Consider the following 20,506-nt stretch of genomic DNA (forward strand, 5'->3'; position numbering starts at 1 on the left):
CGGCTGGCACACGGGGTCTCCGCGGCTCGGGAGGCAAGGGCGAGGCCAGAAATGCGCATGCTCCGGCGGCTGGCCCAGACACCTCCCCCAGAAGTGGCACCAGAGCGCGGGGAACGAATCCCCGGCGGAGCGGAGCAGCCCGCGGGACCGGAAACCCATAGGGCAGGCGGGGGGGAATGGTGAGCCTGAAGGACCGGAAACCCATGGGGGAAAGTAAAAGCGGCGGAACAGAAATTGCCCGGGTCAAACGGTTCCCCCGGAAATAGGAATTGATGAGAGAGACTGGGTGAGGAATTGAACCTCAAATTAAATCAAATATAAAGTCTGGGCCACAGAGGAGGAGACTCTGGGCTGAGGGGATCCTATGATGAGGGGATGAGTAAATTGGGTTTACATTCCCTGGAGTTTAGAAGAATAAGAGGTGATCCCATTGAAACCTACACATTCCTAAAGGAGTTTGATAGAAATTTCTTCAGTCTAAGGGTTGTGAACCTTTGGAATTCCCTAGCCCAGAGGGTTGTAGATGCTCCAGGGTTGAATACATTCAAGATGTGCACTTGCGATGTCATGGCGTACAAGGCAATGGGCCTAGTGTGGGAAAATGGGGTTAGAATAGTGAGGTACTTGTTTGACCAGTGCAGACTCGATGGGCCGAAGGGCCTTTTTCTGTGCTGTAGACCTCTATGGCTCTATGACTATGACAGATTTTTGGTCGCTCTGGGAATGGAGGGATATGAGGACTTGAAGCCCAGGGTCAGCCACGATTGTATGGAACGGCCGAGCAGGCTCGAAGGGGTCGAATGGTCCACTCCCGCTCCTATTTGTTGTGTTTATGTTTTTATGTTCTGCCATGTATTTTCCTGCACTAGATTGATTATTGGATGACATATGATGTGCCTCTATAAAAGGGCTTTGTAACGCTAAATGTATCTCTGCTTTTGTTAGGCAGTGTATGAGCTATGGGTGTTTTGTTACAATCCCTGCATTGCTCTAGCGATTGGAGAGTCATACCACAGGAAGCTAGGACTTATGAGCAGGAGTAGGTCATTCAGCCCTTTCAGTCTGCGCCGCCATTCAATAGGATCATGGCTGATCTGATTGTCACCTCAACCCCACTTTCCTGTCTGCACCGTAACCCTTGACTTCCTTGTCTATCAAAAATCTATCTAACTCAACCTTGAATAAATTCAATGACCCAGCCTCAACTGCTCTCTGGGGAGGAGAATTCCCTGAACCGATGAGCCTCGGAGAGAAAAATATTCTCCTCATCTCCTCCTTGAAAGGGAGACCTATTAAACTATGCCCCCTTGTTCAAGTTTCCTTGACATGAGGAAACATCCTGTATCCACCCTGTCAATCCCTCAGGATCTTATATGTTTCAATAAGTTTACCTCTGATTCTTCTCCACTCCAATGACTATAGACGCAACCTGTTCAATGTTTCCTGATAAGACAATGCTTTAATCCCAGAAATCAGCCCAGTCGACTTCTGAACTGCTTCCAATGTTTTATATCCTTTTTCAAATATGGAGACCAAAACTTTACACAGTAATCCAGATGTGGTCTGACCAAGGCCCTTGGTCAGCTGCAGTAAAACTTCCCTACTTGTTTATCCCATTCCCCTTGCAATTGGTTAAAGGTTAAAGGGAAACAATGTTCATTTACAGGAGAGGGCAGTGACACAGAAGCCTAAGCTGTAGAGCAAATGTGGAAAGTGTGCTCGAGAGAAATGTGACTATGATAGAGAGAGATGTGACTATTGGAGAGAGATGTGACTGTGATAGAGAGAGAGACGACCGTGATAGAGAGAGAGAGAGAGAGAGAGGCCACCGTGATAGAGAGAGAGAGGCCACTGTGATAGAGAGAGAGAGAGGCCACCATGATAGAGAGAGAGAGAGGGGCCACTGTGATAGAGAGAGAGAGAGAGAGAGAGAGGGGCCACTGTGATAGAGAGAGAGAGAGAGAGAGAGAGAGGGGCCACTGTGATAGAGAGAGAGAGAGAGGGGCCACTGTGATAGAGAGAGAGAGAGAGGCCACTGTGATAGAGAGAGAGAGGGGCCACTGTGATAGAGAGAGAGAGAGGGGCCACTGTGATAGAGAGAGAGAGAGAGAGGGGCCACTGTGATAGAGAGAGAGAGAGAGAGGGGCCACTGTGATAGAGAGAGAGAGAGAGAGGGGCCACTGTGATAGAGAGAGAGAGAGAGAGGGGCCACTGTGATAGAGAGAGAGAGAGAGGCCACTGTGATAGAGAGAGAGAGGGGCCACTGTGATAGAGAGAGAGAGAGAGAGGCCACTGTGATAGAGAGAGAGAGAGGGGCCACTGTGATAGAGAGAGAGAGAGTCCACCGTGATAGAGGGAGAGAGGGGCCTTTGTGATAGAGAGAGTTGCGATGATAGAGAGTGTTCCTGGAGCAGAAATGCTAACCTCTTCACCTCTTGATCTCCTGCCCTTCAGGGTTTTGCCATGACGATCGTTATCGGATTTGAGGGGAGTGCCAATAAAATTGGCGTCGGCATCATCAAGGATGGGGTGGTGTTGTCCAACCCAAGAAGGACTTACATTACACCACCCGGACAAGGTCAGCAGCACAGATCATGTGCGCAGAGAGATAGACGAAGCATTTCAATTCAGGGTTTCGGGGGGGTGAGGTTTATGTATAGAATAAAAGATACCCGGGAGTGAGTTACAGACTGGAATCTAATCGAGGGGTTCGGGGGGTTTATATATAGAATAACAGATACCTGGGAGTGAGTTACAGACTGGAATCTAATCGAGGGGTTCGGGGGGGTTTATATATAGAATAACAGATACCCGGGAGTGACTTACAGATTGGAATCTAATCGAGGGGTTCGGGTGGTTTATATATAGAATAACAGATACCCGGGAGTGAGCTAAAGGCTGGAATCTAATCGAAGGGTTCGGTGTGGTTTATATATAGAATAACAGATACCCGGGAGTGAGTTACAGACTGGAATCTAATCGAGGGGTTCGGGGTGGTTTATATATAGAATAACAGATACCCGGGAGTGAGTTACAGACTGGAATCTAATCGAGGGGTTCGGGGTGGTTTATATATAGAATAACAGATACCCGGGAGTGAGTTACAGACTGGAATCTAATCGAGGGGTTCGGGGGGTTTATATATAGAATAACAGATACCCGGGAGTGAGTTACAGACTGGAATCTAATCGAGGGGTTATAACAGATACGCGGGGGTGAGTTACAGACTGGAATCTAATTGAGGGGTTCGGGGTGGGTTTATGTATAGAATAACAGATACCCGGGAGTGAGTTACAGACTGGAATCTAATCGAGGGGTTCGGTGGGGTTTATATATAGAATAACAGATACCCGGGAGTGAGTTACAGATTGGAATCTAATCGAGGGGTTCGGGGTGGTTTATATATAGAATAACAGATACCCGGGAGTGAGTTACAGACTGGAATCTAATTGAGGGGTTCGGGGTGGGTTTATATATAGAATAACAGATACCCGGGAGTGAGTTACAGACTGGAATCTAATTGAGGTGTTTCCCCCATATATAGAAGAACAGATACCCGGGAGTGAGTTACAGACTGGAACCTAACCGAGGGGTTCGGGGTGGTTTATATATAGAATAACAGATACCTGGGAGTGAGTTACAGACTGGAATCTAATCGAAGGATTCGGAAGGATTTATATTTAGAATAACAGATACCCGGGAGTGAGTTACAGACTGGAATTCACTCGAGGGGTTCAGGGTGGATTATATATAGAATAACAGATACCCGGGAGTGAGTTACAGACTGGAATCTAATCGAGGGGTTCGGGGTGGGTTTATATATAGAATAACAGATACCCAAGAGTGAGTTACAGACTGGAATCTAATTGAGGTGTTTCCCCCATATATAGAAGAACAGATACCCGGGAGTGAGTTACAGACTGGAACCTAACCGAGGGGTTCGGGGTGGTTTATATATAGAATAACAGATACCTGGGAGTGAGTTACAGACTGGAATTCACTCGAGGGGTTCAGGGTGGATTATATATAGAATAACAGATACCCGGGAGTGAGTTACAGACTGGAAAACCGGGTGTGAATTACGGGTTGGAATCTAATCGAGGTGGTCAGTGGGAGGGTGGGAATCACATATGGAATAACAGGTACCTGGGTGGGAGCTATGGGCTGGTATCTGATCTCATTCTTTGTTGAAGGTTTCCTCCCCAGGGACACAGCAAAACATCACCAGGCCTGTGTTCTGGATGTGACAAGTGAGGCGTTGGATCTGGCAGGTATCAAACCGCAGGAGATTGATTGTATTGCTTACACAAAAGGTAAGAACTTCGACCCAGGCTGACGTCAGTCCTCTTCAGTAGAATATTACAAGCTTGATGCATCCATAAGATTAGCACAATTCCCACTTGGATGGTCAGATTGGGTTTCACTGCCTGAGTGGGTGAAGGGTGGGTATCACTGTCGGGGTGGGTGAAGAATGGTTATCACCGCCTGAGTAGGTGAAGGGTGGGTATCACTGTCGGGGTGGGTGAAGAATGGCTGTCACTGTCACAGTGTAAAGAGAATATAATTTTTCCTAATATTATAATGAAGCAGGATTGCGGTGTGTGTGTGTGTGACTAAGTTAATTAAACTGAAGACAGTCAGACTGCAAGGTTTAAATCATCAAGGGCGTTATATGTGAAAGCAGGCATTTTGAAATGGAGATGAAGAATCTAAGTTGAGATCCCAGTGGATACAGTATGAATGGGAATTTGTATTCAGAGATAAGTGAGGAGTGAATTGTTAGCTATTGAATTTCAAAGAGGCTGATCAGGAAACTTTACAAGTGGCAAACATCATAAATAAATAAGGCAAAGTATTAAGTTTATTTTCCCCAAAAGTGTTGGCCATAATGACAACATGAAAGATTTTTATATTCTGGGAAAAGTAAGTTAATACAAAATGTTTAAAGATCAAAGGGGAGGAAATATGTTTAAGGATAGATTGAAAGCTATGTGAAGGGAGTGGCCGTGTGAGATCTTGAAAGGTGGGCTGTGTGAAGACAGACCTGTGAGAAGCAACCCCTAGCCGCTCCAGAGAAGTGCTTGTTTGTTCCGGAAAGCAAGGTGTTGTTAAAAGCCTTGTATTTCCATTGTCGAGTGAGAGGGAGAGAGAAGCTGTGAAATACCTCCCTTATAGCAACAGTGTGTGCCTTGTGGTAATATTACTGGATCTTTGACAGATTAAGAGTCTATTTGGACTGTTGCCTTGAAAATGGTGTTTATTTGGGAGTCTAGCTAAATAGGAATCTTTTGGGAAATTTAAATTTAACTGTGCAACTGCAATCTTGTGTAAGTTTTGCTTTCTTTTGTTAATAAATGCTTTAATTTAATATTTAAAATCTCCAAATGTGCTGATGAAATCTTTACTTCTGACTTCAGTGCACCTACCTTCTTGTAATAAAATACAAATTACAAATTGTTGTGATAGCTTGGCCAAGTTTCCCTTTGGGTTTTGGTCAGCCCGGCAAATACCACCTGCCATGTCATAACACAGGGTGGGTGAAGAATGGGCATCACTGTCAGGGTGGGTGAAGGATTGGTATCACTGTCAGGGTATGTGAAGGATGGGTATCACTGTCAGCATGGGTGAAGAATGGGTATCACTGTCAGAGTGGGTATCACTGTCAGGGTAGGTGAATAATGGTATAAAGGAACTAACATATTTTTTCCTGATATTACTGTGGGACACTTTAAAGCAGGCTTATGTTTGTGTGTGTGAATAATTGAAATAAACTGCAGACTGTTAGACTGCGAAGTTTGAATCATGAAAGGGGTTAAGTATAAAAAACAGGTATTTGAAATGCTAATGGACAATGGAATTTGCAATTTTATATAAGTGGAGAGGCTGTTGGCTTTTCAAAAGGGACATGAGAAGATGTTTACGCCTGGCAAAATAAATAAGACAAAGTTATTATGTTAATTTTTCCCCAAAGTGCTGGCCATAAAAACAACATGAATAATTTTTATATTCTTGGAAAAAGTAAATTCCAAAGACAGGCGTAAACAATGGGATTTACAAATCAAAAATGATGAAATATATTGTCAGGAAGATATAATAGTTCTCCAAATGTTGTTGGAATTTATTGTAGAGCAATAGTCGTGTGCATGTGTGCAGTTGCCTTAATTGCATTAAAAGCAGCTGGTCTGAAGGCTTTGATGTATCAGAAGATAAGCGAGGTTTGAAATGTTAAGTAGGTAGACATAGGTGTGAAGGGAACATTTGCATTTTGAAGTAAACCAGACTTGATTGATTTCAAATGAGGGGTGAAATGTGTCACCTAACCAGGTGAAGTTCAGAAACAGTGTGTTTATTTTTCCCAAAGATTACTGGTAAAATTGGTATTATGAGAGATTTTTTTATTATCAGAGAGGTAAAGTCCAAAGACATAGTGAAACAATGGGAATTTGCATTCAAAGAGGAAAATATGTATAAAGGAGTGAAGGTTGTGTGTAAGGAAAGGCATTGTAAGATCTAAACTAGTGTGAAAAGCCTTCAGCATCAAAGTTTCATGCTGCTGTCTACAAAGAGCTGAAGTTAAGAAAACTCACTTTGAATTAGATTGCTCAGGGTATCATGTTTCTTTGCCTGGGCCTTTAAAAATCTGTGTCTTACTGTTGCCTTAATGAAAGTGTAACTGTGTGTTAGATTAACAAGGGGATTTAGAAGTTATCACAGTAGTAATTTGTTGATCTATGTATGTATTTAAAATCATTTCTTCTATTAATAAAGGTTTAATTTAGTCTTGTAAGAAACCTATAAGACTTGGTGGTCTTATTACTACTGAGTTCAAGGCACGCATCTCGAAAGTTATATAAGTTGCAAAACAGTTGTGGCATTTGTTTCAAGTTTCCCTTTGGGATTTGAGTAGCTCAGCATTTACCGTTGGCTGTGCCATAACAATAGTTAAGGAAGGATGGAAAGCTGTATGTGGTTGGCCATGTGAGTTCCTGAAAGGTGTACTGTGTGAAACAGACCTGTGGGAAAAGCCTCTCGCCACCCTGGAGAAGTTTGTTGTTCCAGTAACCACGGTTGTGTTAAAAGCCTTTGGAGTTTCATTGTCAAGTGAGAGGGGAAAAAGAAGCTGTGAAATACCTCCCTTACAGCAACAGTGAATGCTTGTGGTAATATTGGTGGATGTTTTATAGATCCAGAATCTCTTTAAACTGTTGCCTGAAAGGAGTGTGTAGTTGGGAGTCTAGTTAAGTAGAAGTTTTGGGAATTGTTATAAGACTAAATAACTGTGCAACTGTAAGCTTCTCTGTGTTTATGTTTTAATTTTGTTTTGTTAATGTTTTAATTTAATCTTTAAAATCTTTAAAGGGGCAGTGGACTCATTACTTCTGACTTCAGTGCACAAACCTTCTCGTAATAAATAAATAATTGCAAAATCATTGTGATAGCATAGTCAAATTTCACTTTGGGTTTGGTCAGCCTGGCACACACCACCTGCCCCATCATAACAATGAGTATCACTATCAGGGTGTGTGAAGAATGAGTATCACTGTCAGGGTGTGTGAAGAATGAGTATCACTGTCAGGGTGTGTGAAGAATGAGTATCACTGTCAGGGTGTGTGAAGAATGAGTATCACTGTCAGGGTGGGTGAAGGACGGATATCTCTGTCAGGGTGGATGAAGCATGGATATCACTGTCAGGGTGGGTGAAGGATGGATATCTCTGTCAGGGTGGGTGAAGGATGGATATCTCTGTCAGGGTGGGTGAAGGATGGATATCTCTGTCAGGGTGGGTGAAGCATGGATATCTCTGTCAGGGTGGGTGAAGAATGAGTATCACTGTCAGGGTGGGTGAAGCGTGGATATCTCTGTCAGGGTGGGTGAAGGATGAGTATCACTGCCAGGGTGTGTAAAGGGTTGATTTCAAGATGCTGGTTCGGAGACTAGAGGGATGATCTACAATGGGGAAGTTAGGCTGGTGCAGGAATGGTCTTCGATGGAAAAGTTAGGTTGGTTTAGGGGTGGTTTTTTGATGGGAGAATTAGGGGATTAGAGGGATGGTCTTTTATGGGAGGGTTAGTGATTCGCGGGATGGTCTTCGATGGGAGAGTTAGAGGATTAGCGGGATGGCCTTCGATGGGAGAGTTAGGGGATTAGAGGGATGGTCTTCGATGGGAGAGTTAGGGGATTAGAGGAATGGCCTTCAATGGGAGATTTAGAGGATTAGAGGGATGGTCTTCAATGGGAGAGTTAGAGGATTAGAGGGATGGTTTTCGATGGGAGAGTTAGAGGATTAGCGGGATGGTCTTCGACGGGAGAGTTAGGGGATTAGAGGGATGGTCTTCGATGGGAGAGTTAGGGGATTAGCGGGATGGTCTTCGATGGGAGATTTAGGGGATTAGCGGGATGGTCTTCAATGAGAGAGTTAGAGGATTAGCGGGATGGCCTTCGATGGGAGAGTTAGGGGATTAGAGGGATGGTCTTCGATGGGCGAGTTAGGGGATTAGAGGGATGGTCTTCGATGGGAGAGTTAGGGGATTGGAGGGATGGTCTTTGGGAGAGTTAGGAGATTAGAGGGATGGCCTTCGATGGGAATGAGGGGATTAGAGGGATGGTCTTTGGGAGAGTTAGGGGATTAGAGGGATGGCCTTCGATGGGAATGAGGGGATTAGAGGGATGGTCTTTGGGAGAGTTAGGAGATTAGAGGGATGGCCTTCGATGGGAATGAGGGGATTAGAGGGATGGTCTTTGGGAGAGTTAGGGGATTAGAGGGATGGTTTTTGGGAGAGTTAGGGGATTAGAGGGATGGCCTTCGATGGGAATGAGGGGATTAGAGGGATGGTCTTTGGGAGAGTTCGGGGATTAGAGGGATGGTCTTCGACGGGAGAGAGGGGATTAGAGGGATGGTCCTCGAGGGAGAGTTAGGGGATTAAAGGAATGGCCTTCAAGGGAGGGTTAGGGGATTAGAGGAATGGTCTTTGATGGGAGGGTTAGGGGATTAGATGAATGGTCTTTGATGGGAAAGTTAGGGAATTAGAGGGATGGCCTTCGATGGGAGAGTTAGGGGATTAGAGGGATGGTCTTCGATAGGAGAGTTAGGGGATTAGAGGGATGGTTTTCAATGGGAGATTTAGGGGATTAGAAGGATGGTCTTCGATAGGAGAGTTAGGGGATTAGAGGGATGGTCTTTGGGAGAGTCAGGGGATTAGAGGAATGATCTTCGATGGGAGAGTTAGGGGATTAGAGAGATGGTCTTTGATGGGAGGGTTAGGGGATTAGAGGGATGGTCTTCAATGGGAGAGTTAGAGGATTAGAGGGATGGTTTTCGATGGGAGAGTTAGAGGATTAGAGGGATGGTCTTTGGGAGAGTCAGGGGTTTAGAGGAATGATCTTCGATGGGAGAGTTAGGGGATTAGCGAGATGGTCTTTGATGGGAGGGTTAGGGGATTAGAGGAATGGCCTTTGGTGGGAGGGTTAGGGGATTAGAGGGATGGTCTTCAATGGGAGAGTTAGAGGATTAGAGGGATGGTCTTTGATGGGAGAGTTAGAGGATTAGAGGGATGGTCTTCAGTGGGAGAGTTAGAGGATTAGAGGGATGGTTTTCGATGGGACAGTTAGAGGATTAGCGGGATGGTCTTCGACGGGAGAGTTAGGGGATTAGAGGGATGGCCTTCGACGGAAGAGTTTGGGGATTAGAGGGATGGTCTTCGATGGGCGAGTTAGGGGATTAGAGGGATGGTCTTTGATGGGAATGAGGGGATTATAGGGATGGTCTTTGGGAGAGTTAGGGGATTAGAGGGATGGCCTTCGATGGGAATGAGGGGATTAGAGGGATGGTCTTTGGGAGAGTTAGGAGATTAGAGGGATGGCCTTCGATGGGAATGAGGGGATTAGAGGGATGGTCTTTGGGAGAGTTAGGGGATTAGAGGGATGGCCTTCGATGGGAATGAGGGGATTAGAGGGATGGTCTTTGGGAGAGTTCGGGGATTAGAGGGATGGTCTTCAAGGGGAGGGTTAGGGGATTAGAGGAATGGTCTTCGCTAGGACGGTTAGGGGATTAGAGGAATGGCCTTCAATTGGAGAGTTAGGGGATTAAAGGGATGGTCTTTGGGAGAGTTAGGGGATTAGAGGGATGGTCTTCGATGGGAGAGAGGGGATTAGAGGTATGGTCCTCGAGGGAGAGTTAGGGGATTAAAGGAATGGCCTTCAAGGGAGGGTCAGGGGATTAGAGGAATGGTCTTTGATGGGAGGGTTAGGGGATTAGAGGAATGGTCTTTGATGGGAGAGTTAGGGAATTAGAGGGATGGCCTTCAATGGGAGAGTTAGGGGATTAGAGGGATGGTCTTCGATAGGAGATTTAGGGGATTAGAAGGATGGTCTTCGATAGGAGAGTTAGGGGATTAGAGGGATGGTCTTTGAGAGAGTCAGGGGATTAGAGGAATGATCTTCGATGGGAGAGTTAGGGGATTAGAGAGATGGTCTTTGATGGGAGGGTTAGGGGATTAGAGGAATGGCCTTTGATGGGAGGGTTAGGGGATTAGAGGGATGGTCTTTGATGGGAGAGTTAGGGGATTAGAGGGATGGTCTTTGATGGGAGAGTTAGAGGATTAGAGGGATGGTCTTCAATGGGTGCTTTAGGGGATTAGAAGGATGGTCTTCGATGGGAGAGTCAGGGGGTTAGAGGGATGGTCTTTGATGGGACGGTTATGTTGCCAGCGTTAAAGTTTTGTAAATTGACAATTTGTCAATTGTTAATTTGTTAATGAGGGGTGTAATGATAGGGCAGGTGGTAATTGCCAGGCTGACCAAATCCTAAAGTGAAACTTGGCCAAGCTATCACAGCAATTTTGCAATTTGTATTTATTACAAGAAGGTTTGTGCCAGAAGGTGAGTCCACTACCATCTTTAGAGATTTTAAAGATTGAATTAAAACATTTATTAACAAAAGAAAAGAAAACTTAACCACATAAGATTTCAGTCACATTTAGTCTTATAACAGTTCCCACAAGATTTCTACTTAACTAGACTCCCAACTACACAATCCTTTCAGGCAACAGTCCAAATAGATTCTTAGTCTATATAACATCCAGCAATATTACTACAAGCACGTATTGTTGTTGTAAGGGAGATATTTCACAGTTTCTTTTTCCCTCTTACTCAGCAATGGAACTCCAAAGGCTTTTAACAAAACCTTGGCGACTGGAACTCCAAACTTCTCCAGGATGGCTAAAGACTGTTTCATCACAAGTCTGTTTTACACAGTCAAGACCTCACACAGCCACACCCATACAGCTTTCCATTTTTCCTTAAATATATTTCCCCCCTTTTGATCTGTAAATCCCATTGTTTCAACCTATTTGGAAGCTGCTCTTCCCAGAATGTAAGAACGTTTCATGTTGTCATTACGGCCAGCACTTTGGGGCAATACAAACTTAATAACTTTGCCTTATTTATCTTGCCAGTTGTAAACGTCGTACATTGTCCCTTTGAAAATCGCGCAACCTCTCAACTTCCCTAAAAATGCAAATTCCATTCACACTGTATCTGCTGGGGTCTCATCCAAGCTTACCCATCTCCATGTCAAAAATGCCTGTTTACACCTAAACCCTTTTGATGATTCAAACCTTGCAGTCTGACTGTCTACAGTTCAATTAAACTAGTCACGCGCACACACACTCACATAGCCCACACAAGCCTCCTTCAGTATCTCACAGTAATATTCGGGAAAAAACGATGTTTCCTTTACAGGAACGATGGTGGCATTGTAGTAATGTCACTGAACGAGTAACCCAGAGGCCCAGGCTGTGGGGACATGGGTTCAAGTCCCATTTGGAATTTAAATTCAATTATTTAAATCTGGAATATCAAGCTAGTCTCAGTAATGCTGACCATGAAACTACCATCGATAAAACCCTGGGTGTTTTAGGGAGGGGAATCTACCATGCTTACCTGGTCTGCCTAGCTGTGACTCCAGACCCACAGCAATGTGGTTGACTCTTAACTGCCCTCTGAAATGGCCAATGAGCCACTCAGTTCAAGGGCAATTAGGGATGGGCAACAAATGCTGGCCTTGCCAGTGATGCCCACATCCCATGAAAAAATAATGGGGACAAAAAGGTACAGGGATGGGTTTAAATAATGCAGTGGATGTGTCGAATGGATGTGCTGCATTGAAAGCGTTGGGGTCTTCACCTTGGAAGGAATGGGATCATTGCTCAGCATTCTCCTGCTGGGAATTATCGGAGCGCCTCTTTGTCTCGCCAGGCCCCGGGATGGGAGCACCCCTGGTTTGTGTTGCAATCGTAGCCCGAACATTATCCCAGCTTTGGAAGAAACCGCTCCTGGGGATAAACCACTGTATCGGACACATCGAGATGGGCCGTTTAATCACAGGAGCGTTAAACCCGACAGTGCTGTATGTCAGCGGAGGGAACACGCAGGTACAGTTAATGTGACAGTGCTGTATGTCAGTGAGAGAAACACACAGGTACAGTTAACCTGACAGTATTGTATGTCAGTGAGAGAAACACACAGGTACAGTTAATGTGACAGTGCTGTATGTCAGTGAGAGAAACACACAGGTACAGTTAACCTGACAGTATTGTATGTCAGTGACAGAAACACACAGGTACAGTTAATGTGACAGTGCTGTATGTCAGTGAGAGAAACACACAGGTACAGTTAACCTGACAGTATTGTATGTCAGTGACAGAAACACACAGGTACAGTTAATGTGACAGTGCTGTATGTTAGTGAGAGAAACACACAGGTACAGTTAATGTGACAGTTCTGTATGTCAGTGAGAGAAACACACAGGTACAGTTAATGTGACAGTTCTGTATGTCAGTGAGAGAAACACACAGGTACAGTTAATGTGACAGTGCTGTATGTCAGTGAGAGAAACACACAGGTACAGTTAACCTGACTACTGTATGTCAGTGACAGAAACACACAGGTACAGTTAATGTGACAGTACTATATGTCAGTGACAGAAACACGCAGGTACAGTTAACCTGACAGTACTATATGTCAGTGACAGAAACACACAGGTACAGTTAACCTGACAGTACTATATGTCAGTGACAGAAACACACAGGTACAGTTAACCTGACAGTACTATATGTCAGTGACAGAAACACACAGGTACAGTTAACCTGACAGTACTATATGTCAGTGACAGAAACACACAGGTACAGTTAATGTGACAATGCTGTATGTCAGTGAGAGAAACACACAGGTACAGTTAACCTGACAATACTGTAAGTCAGTGAGAGAAACACACAGGTACAGTTAATGTGACATTACTGTATGTCAGTGACAGAAACACACAGGTACAGTTAACCTGACAGTGCTGTATGTCAGTGAGAGAAACACACAGGTACAGTTAATGTGACATTACTGTATGTCAGTGACAGAAACACAGGTACAGTTAATGTGACATTACTGTATGTCAGTGACAGAAACACAGGTACAGTTAACCCTACAGTACTGTGTGTCAGTGAGAGAAACACACAAGTACAGTTAACCCCACAGCACTGTATATCAGTGAGAAACACACAGGTATGGTTAACCCGACAGTGCTGTGTGTCAGTGGAGGGAACATGCAGGTACAGTTAATGTGACAGTTCTGTATGTCAGTGAGAAACACACAGGTACAGTTAACCCTTTACTGTGCCTGTCCTGGGAGTGTTTGATGGGGACAGTGTAGAGGGAGCTTTACTCTGTAACTAACCCCGTGCTGTCCCTGTCCTGGGAGTGTTTGATGGGGAAGGTGTAGAGGGAGCTTTACTCTGTATCTAACCCTGTGCTGTACCTGTCCTGGGAGTGTTTGATGGAGACGGTGTAGAGGGAGATTTACTCTGTATCTAACCCTGTGCTGTACCTGCTCTGGGAGTGTTTGATGGGGACGGTGTAGAGGGAGCTTTACTCTGTATCTAACCCCGTGCTGTACCTGTCCTGGGAGTGTTTGATGGGGATGGTGTAGAGGGTGCTTTACTCTGTATCTAACCCCTTGCTGTACCTGTCCTGGGAGTGTTTGATGGGGACGGTGTAGAGGGAGCTTTACACTGTATCCAATCCCGTCCTGTACCTGCCCTGGGAGTGTTTGATGGGGACAGTGTAGAGGGTGCTTTACTCTGTATTTAACCCCGTGCTGTACCTGTCCTGGGAGTGTTTGATGGGGACAGTGTAGAGGGAGCTTTACTCTGTATCTAACCCCGTGCCGTACCTGTCCTGGGAGTGTTTGATGGGGACAGTGTAGAGGGAGCTTTACTCTGTATCTAACCCCGTGCTGTACCTGCCCTGGGAGTGTTTGATGGGGATGGTGTAGAGGTAGCTTTACTCTGTATCTAACCCCGTGCTGTACCTGTCCTGGGAGTGTTTGATGGGGATGGTGTAGAGGTAGCTTTACTCAGTATCTAACCCTGTGCTGTACCTGTCCTGGGAGTGTTTGATGGGGACAGTGTAGAGGGAGCTTTACTCTGTATCTAACCCCGTGCTGTACCTGTCCTGGGAGTGTTTGATGGGGACAGTGTAGAGGGAGCTTTACTCTGTATCTAACCCCGTGCTGTACCTGCCCTGGGAGTGTTTGATGGGGACAGTGTAGAGGGAGCTTTACTCTGTGTCTAACCCTGTGCTGTACCTGCCCTGGGAGTGTTTGATGGGGGACGGTGTAGAGGTAGCTTTACTCTGTATCTAACCCCATGCTCTCCCTGTCCTGGGAGTGTTTGATGGCGACAGTGTAGAGGGATCTTTACTCTGTATCTAACCCCATGCTCTCCCTGTCCTGGGAGTGTTTGACGGGGACAGTGTAGAGGGAGCTTTACTTTGTATCTAACCCCGTGCTGTACCTGTCCTGGGAGTGTTTGATGGGGACGGTGTAGAGGGAGCTTTACTCTGTATCTAACCCCGTGCTGTACCTGTCCTGGGAGTGTTTGATGGGGACAGTGTAGAGGGAGCTTTACTCTGTATCTAACCCCATGCTGTACCTGTCCTGGGAGTGTTTGATGGGGACAGGTTAGAGGGAGCTTTACTCTGTATCTAACCCCATGCTGTACCTGTCCTGGGAGTGTTTGACGGGGACAGTGTAGAGCGTGCCAACGTGATGTACTGATCAGTGTTTGTCCTGTTGCAGGTGATTGCGTACTCAGAACACCGGTATCGAATTTTTGGTGAAACTATAGACATTGCGGTGGGGAACTGTTTGGATCGATTTGCCCGGGTCCTGAAGGTAAACACACATTCTTTTGGGGAAATGGGTTATTGCCACTATTCTATTGTTACGTCACCATCTGCTCCTGTGTTGTCTTCGTATGACCTCTCTCCTGATCCACTCTTTACCACCTGAACCACACTCATCCTCCGCTCGAGTCCCACGTGGATTCTCAGTCTGATATGAATTGTCGGGCTATGGGTTTCGGTCTCTGGACCTTAACGTGGGAGTTACCAGTCGCCATGTATATCGCCACAGATCTGATTGTTGCACACAGGGATACTTTGTCCCTGTGAGGGAAAGCTGTCACTCAGATTCCGCTCCTGTCCTCTCTCTCACCGCTTGTCTCGCTGATACTAACATGGAGTGAATAGTGAATTCCACCAGAACACTGTCCGAGTATCAACCTGGCCAAATTCTCACAGCTCGATCTGCACTGAGAGAAGAACAGGGGGAAGATAGACCAACCAAAACCCTCAGACTGTGTCCCACTGACCAACCAAAACCCTCAGACTGTGTCCCATTGACCAACCAAAACCCTCAGACTGTGTCCCATTGACCACCCAAAACCCTCAGACTGTGTCCCATTGACCACCCAAAACCCTCAGACTGTGTCCCATTGACCACCCAAAACCCTCAGACTGTGTCCCAATGAGCAACCAAAACCCTCAGACTGTGTCCCATTGACCACCCAAAACCTTCAGACTGTGTCCCATTGACCACCCAAAACCTTCAGACTGTGTCCCATTGACCACCCAAAACCCTCAGACTGTGTCCCATTGACCACCCAAAACCTTCAGACTGTGTCCCATTGACCACCCAAAACCCTCAGACTGTGTCCCACTGAGCAACCAAAACCCTCAGACTGTGTCCCATTGAGCAACCAAAACCCTCAGACTGTGTCCCATTGAGCAACCAAAACCCTCAGACTGTGTCCCACTGACCAACCAAAACCCTCAGACTGTGTCCCACTGACCAACCAAAACCCTCAGACTGTGTCCCATTGACCAACCAAAACCCTCAGACTATGTCCCATTGAGCAACCAAAACCCTCAGACTGTGTCCCATTGAGCAACCAAAACCCTCAGACTGTGTCCCAATGACCAACCAAAACCCTCAGACTGTGTCCCACTGACCAACCAAAACCCTCAGACTGTGTCCCATTGACCAACCAAAACCCTCAGACTGTGTCCCACTGACCAACCAAAACCCTCAGACTGTGTCCCATTGACCACCCAAAACCCTCAGACTGTGTCCCACTGACCAACCAAAACCCTCAGACTGTGTCCCATTGACCAACCAAAACCCTCAGACTGTGTCCCTTGACCACCCAAAACCCTCAGACTGTGTCCCATTGACCACCCAAAACCCTCATACTGTATCCCATTGAGCAACCAAAACCCTCAGACTGTGTCCCTTGACCGCCCAAAACCCTCAGACTGTGTCCCATTGACCACCCAAAACCCTCAGACTGTGTCGCATTGAGCAACCAGGAAGTCAGGAATAGGCAGTGAAGATAGACAGAGGGAGTCAGGAACAGGCAATGAAGAGAGACAGAGGGAGTCAGGAACAGGCATTGGAGAGCGATGGGGGAGACAGGAACAGGCAACAGGAGATAACTGTCTGGAGGAGTGGGCAGGCGGAGTATGTTGGATTTTTGGCCATTTCTTGATATCTGATTTCTGTTCTATTAGATCTCCAATGATCCAAGTCCCGGGTTCAACATTGAACAAATGGCTAAGAGGTGAGTAATTAAACAATGTGAAAGCCTAACAGGAGCACAGAATGAAGACCATCACTCGGAGCAGGGAGAGTGACTGGCAACTGGGGGGAGAGAGTGACTGGCAACTGGGGGGAGAGAGTGACTGGCAACTGGGGGGAGAGAGTGACCGGGAACTTGGGGGAGAGAGTGACTGGCAACTGGGGGGAGAGGGTGACTGGCAAATGGGGGGAGAGAGTGACCGGGAACTAGAGGGAGAGGGTGACTGGAAACTGGGGGGAGAGGGTGACTGGGAACTGGGGGGGAGAGAGTGACTGGGAACTGGGGGGAGAGGGTGACTGGGAACTGGGGGAGGGAGAATGACTGGGAACTGGGGGATTGAGAGTGACCGTGAACTGGGGGATCGAGAGTGACCGTGAACTGGGGGATCGAGAGTGACCGTGAACTGGGGGATCGAGAGTGACCGTGAACTGGGGGATCGAGAGTGACCGTGAACTGGGGGATCGAGAGTGACCGGGAACTGGGGGATCGAGAGTGACCGGGAACTGAGGGATCGAGAATGACCGGGAACTGGGGGATCGAGAGTGACCGGGAACTGGGGGGAGAGGATGACCGGGAACTGGGGGATCGAGAGTGACTGGGAACTGGGGGATCGAGAGTGACCGGCAACGGGGGAGAGTGTGACCGGGAACTGGGGGGAGAGGGTGACTGGGAACTGGAGTATCGAGAGTGACCGGGAACTGGAGGATCGAGAGTGACCGGCAACGGGAGGAGAGAATGACCGGGAACTGGGGGAGAGAGTGACCGGGACCGGGGAGGAGAGAGTGACTGGGAACGGGGAGGAGAGAGTGACCGGGAACGGGGGAGAGAGAGACTGGGAACGAGGGAGAGAGTGACCGGGAACGGGGTGGAGAGAGTGACCGGGAACGGGGAGGAGAGAGACCGGGAACAGGGGAGAGAGTGACCGGGAATGGGGGAGGGAGTGAGTGATCGGGAACGGGGGAGAGAGTGACCGGGAACGGGGGAGAGAGTGACCGGGAACGGGGTGGAGAGAGTGACCGGGAATCGGGGGAGGAGAGAGTGACCGGGAACGGGGGATGGAGTGACCGGGAACGGGGTGGAGAGAGTGACCGGGAATCGGGGGAGGAGAGAGTGACCGGGAACGGGGAGGAGAGAGTGACCGGGAACGGGGGATGGAGTGACCGGGAACGGGGTGGAGAGAGTGACCGGGAATGGGGTGGAGAGAGTGACCGGGAATGGGGTGGAGAGAGTGACCGGGAACGGGGAGGAGAGAGTTACCGGGAACGGGGAGGAGAGAGTGACCGGGAACGGGAAGGAGAGAATGACCGGGAACGGGGAGGAGAGAGTGACCGGGAACGGGGAGGAGAGAGTGACTGGGAACGGGGAGGAGAGAGTGACTGGGAACGGGGAGGAGAGAGTTACCGGGAACGGGGAGGAGAGAGTGACCGGGAACGGGGAGGAGAGAGTGACCGGGAACGGGGAGGAGAGAATGACCGGGAACGGGGAGGAGAGAGTGACCGGGAACGGGGAGGAGAGAGTGACCGGGAATCGGGGGAGGAGAGAGTGACCGGGAATCGGGGGAGGAGAGAGTGACTGGGAACGGGGAGGAGAAAGTGACCGGGAATTGGGGGAGGAGAGAGTGACTGGGAACGGGGAGGAGAGAGTGACCGGGAACGGGGTGGAGAGAGTGACCGGGAACGGGGTGGAGAGAGTGACCGGGAACGGGGTGGAGAGAGTGACCGGGAACGGGGTGGAGAGAGTGACCAGGAACGGGGAGGGGAGAGTGACCGGGAACGGGGGAGAGACTGACTGGGAACGCGATGGAGAGAGTGACCGGGAACGGGATGGAGAGAGTGACCGGGAACGGGATGGAGAGAGTGACCGGGAACGGGATGGAGGGAGTGACCGGGAACGGGGGGGAGAGAGTGACCGGGAACGGGGGGGAGAGAGTGACCGGGAACGGGATGGAGAGAGTGACCGGGAACGGGATGGAGAGAGTGACCGGGAACGGGATGGAGAGAGTGACCGGGAACGGGATGGAGAGAGTGACCGGGAACGGGATGGAGAGAGTGACCGGGAATGGGATGGAGAGAGTGACCGGGAACGGGGTCGAGAGAGTGACCGGGAACGGGGTCGAGAGAGTGACCGGGAACCGGGAGGAGAGAGTGACCGGGAACGGGGGTTGAGAGTGACCGGGAACGGGGAGGAGAGAGTGACCGGGAACCGGGAGGAGAGAGTGACCGGGAACGGGGGGGAGAGTGACCGGGAACCGTGGGAGAGTGAGTGACTAGGAATGGCGGGGAGAGTGAGTGACTAGTAATGGCGGGGAGAGAGTGAATGTGAACCGAGGGCAGAGAATGACTGGGACCACAGAGGATGAGTGACAGGGAATTGGTGGAGGGAGTAACTGGGAACGGAGTTGGGGAGCCACTGGCTGTTGACCAGAACAGACTAGTGTCCAGCCACTGTAGTGGCCAAAATTGCAGCTGCTATACCAGATAGCCGAACACCAGGAGAATAACCGAGCCCTTTACCAGGAATGGCTTTATTCCTGGTCCAATGTCTCCATGAATTTCTGGTCCAGACTCTCAGACCGTGCTGCTCACAAACTCTCCACTGATTTCATTTAGGGGGAAGAAGTTGGTGGATTTGCCCTACACTGTGAAAGGAATGGACGTCTCCTTTTCGGGAATTCTCTCCTATATTGAGGTGCGAACAGGAAGATCGATACACAGGAGGAACCCAGTAGGCCATCTCAGCATCACTGTGCTCGCTTCACCCGGAGAGCGCTTGTCTCACAAAACAACACCCTCAGACTTTGTCTCATTGAATGACACACATAGACTGTGTCCCATTGACCGACACCCTCAGTCAGTGTCCCATTGACCGACACCCTCAGTCAGTGTCCCATTGACCGACACCCTCAGTCAGTGTCCCATTGACCGACACCCTCAGTCAGTGTCCCATTGACCGACACCCTCAGTCAGTGTCCCCTGGACCAACACCCTCAGCCTGTGTCCCATTGACCGACACCCTCAGTCAGTGTCCCCTGGACCAACACCCTCAGTCTGTGTCCCATTGACCGACACCCTCAGTCTGTGTCCCCTGGACCGACACCCTCAGTCAATGTCCCCTGGACCAACACCCTCAGTCAATGTCCCATTGACCGACACCCTCAGACTGTGTCCCATTAACCGACACCTTCCGACTGTGTCCCATTGACCGACACCCTCAGTCAATGTCCCCTGGACCGACACCCTCAGTCAATGTCCCCTGGACCGACACCCTCAGTCTGTGTCCCATTGACCGACAACCTCAGTCTGTGTCCCATTGACCAACACCCTCAGTCAGTGTCCCATTGACCGACACCCTCAGTCTGTGTCCCCTTTACCAACACCCTCAGTCTGTGTCCCATTGACCGACACCCTCAGTCTGTGTCCCCTGGACCGACACCCTCAGTCAATGTCCCCTGGACCGACACCTTCCGACTGTGTCCCATTGACCGACACCCTCAGTCAATGTCCCCTGGACCGACACCCTCAGACTGTGTCCCATTGACCGAC

General features: G+C 48.4%; 1 protein-coding gene across 2 annotated transcripts in view; it reads left to right on the plus strand.

Annotated features, from left to right (window-relative positions):
• Nucleotides 1-84: 84 nt before the first annotated feature.
• Nucleotides 85-20,506, plus strand: part of osgep (O-sialoglycoprotein endopeptidase) — a 53,960-nt gene continuing 33,538 nt past the window's right edge. The window contains exons 1-7 of one of the 2 annotated variants that reach the window (XM_078534172.1): nucleotides 85-286; nucleotides 2,455-2,578; nucleotides 4,194-4,313; nucleotides 12,256-12,431; nucleotides 15,125-15,220; nucleotides 16,897-16,946; nucleotides 19,574-19,652. In XM_078534172.1, coding sequence (XP_078390298.1) covers nucleotides 2,464-2,578; nucleotides 4,194-4,313; nucleotides 12,256-12,431; nucleotides 15,125-15,220; nucleotides 16,897-16,946; nucleotides 19,574-19,652 — 636 coding nt within the window. In that variant the 5' untranslated portion in view covers nucleotides 85-286; nucleotides 2,455-2,463. The other variant, XM_078534173.1, reaches the window with a different exon arrangement.

The sequence above is a fragment of the Cetorhinus maximus genome, chromosome 37 (genome assembly GCF_964194155.1).
Source record: "Cetorhinus maximus chromosome 37, sCetMax3.hap1.1, whole genome shotgun sequence".
NCBI lineage: Eukaryota > Metazoa > Chordata > Chondrichthyes > Lamniformes > Cetorhinidae > Cetorhinus > Cetorhinus maximus.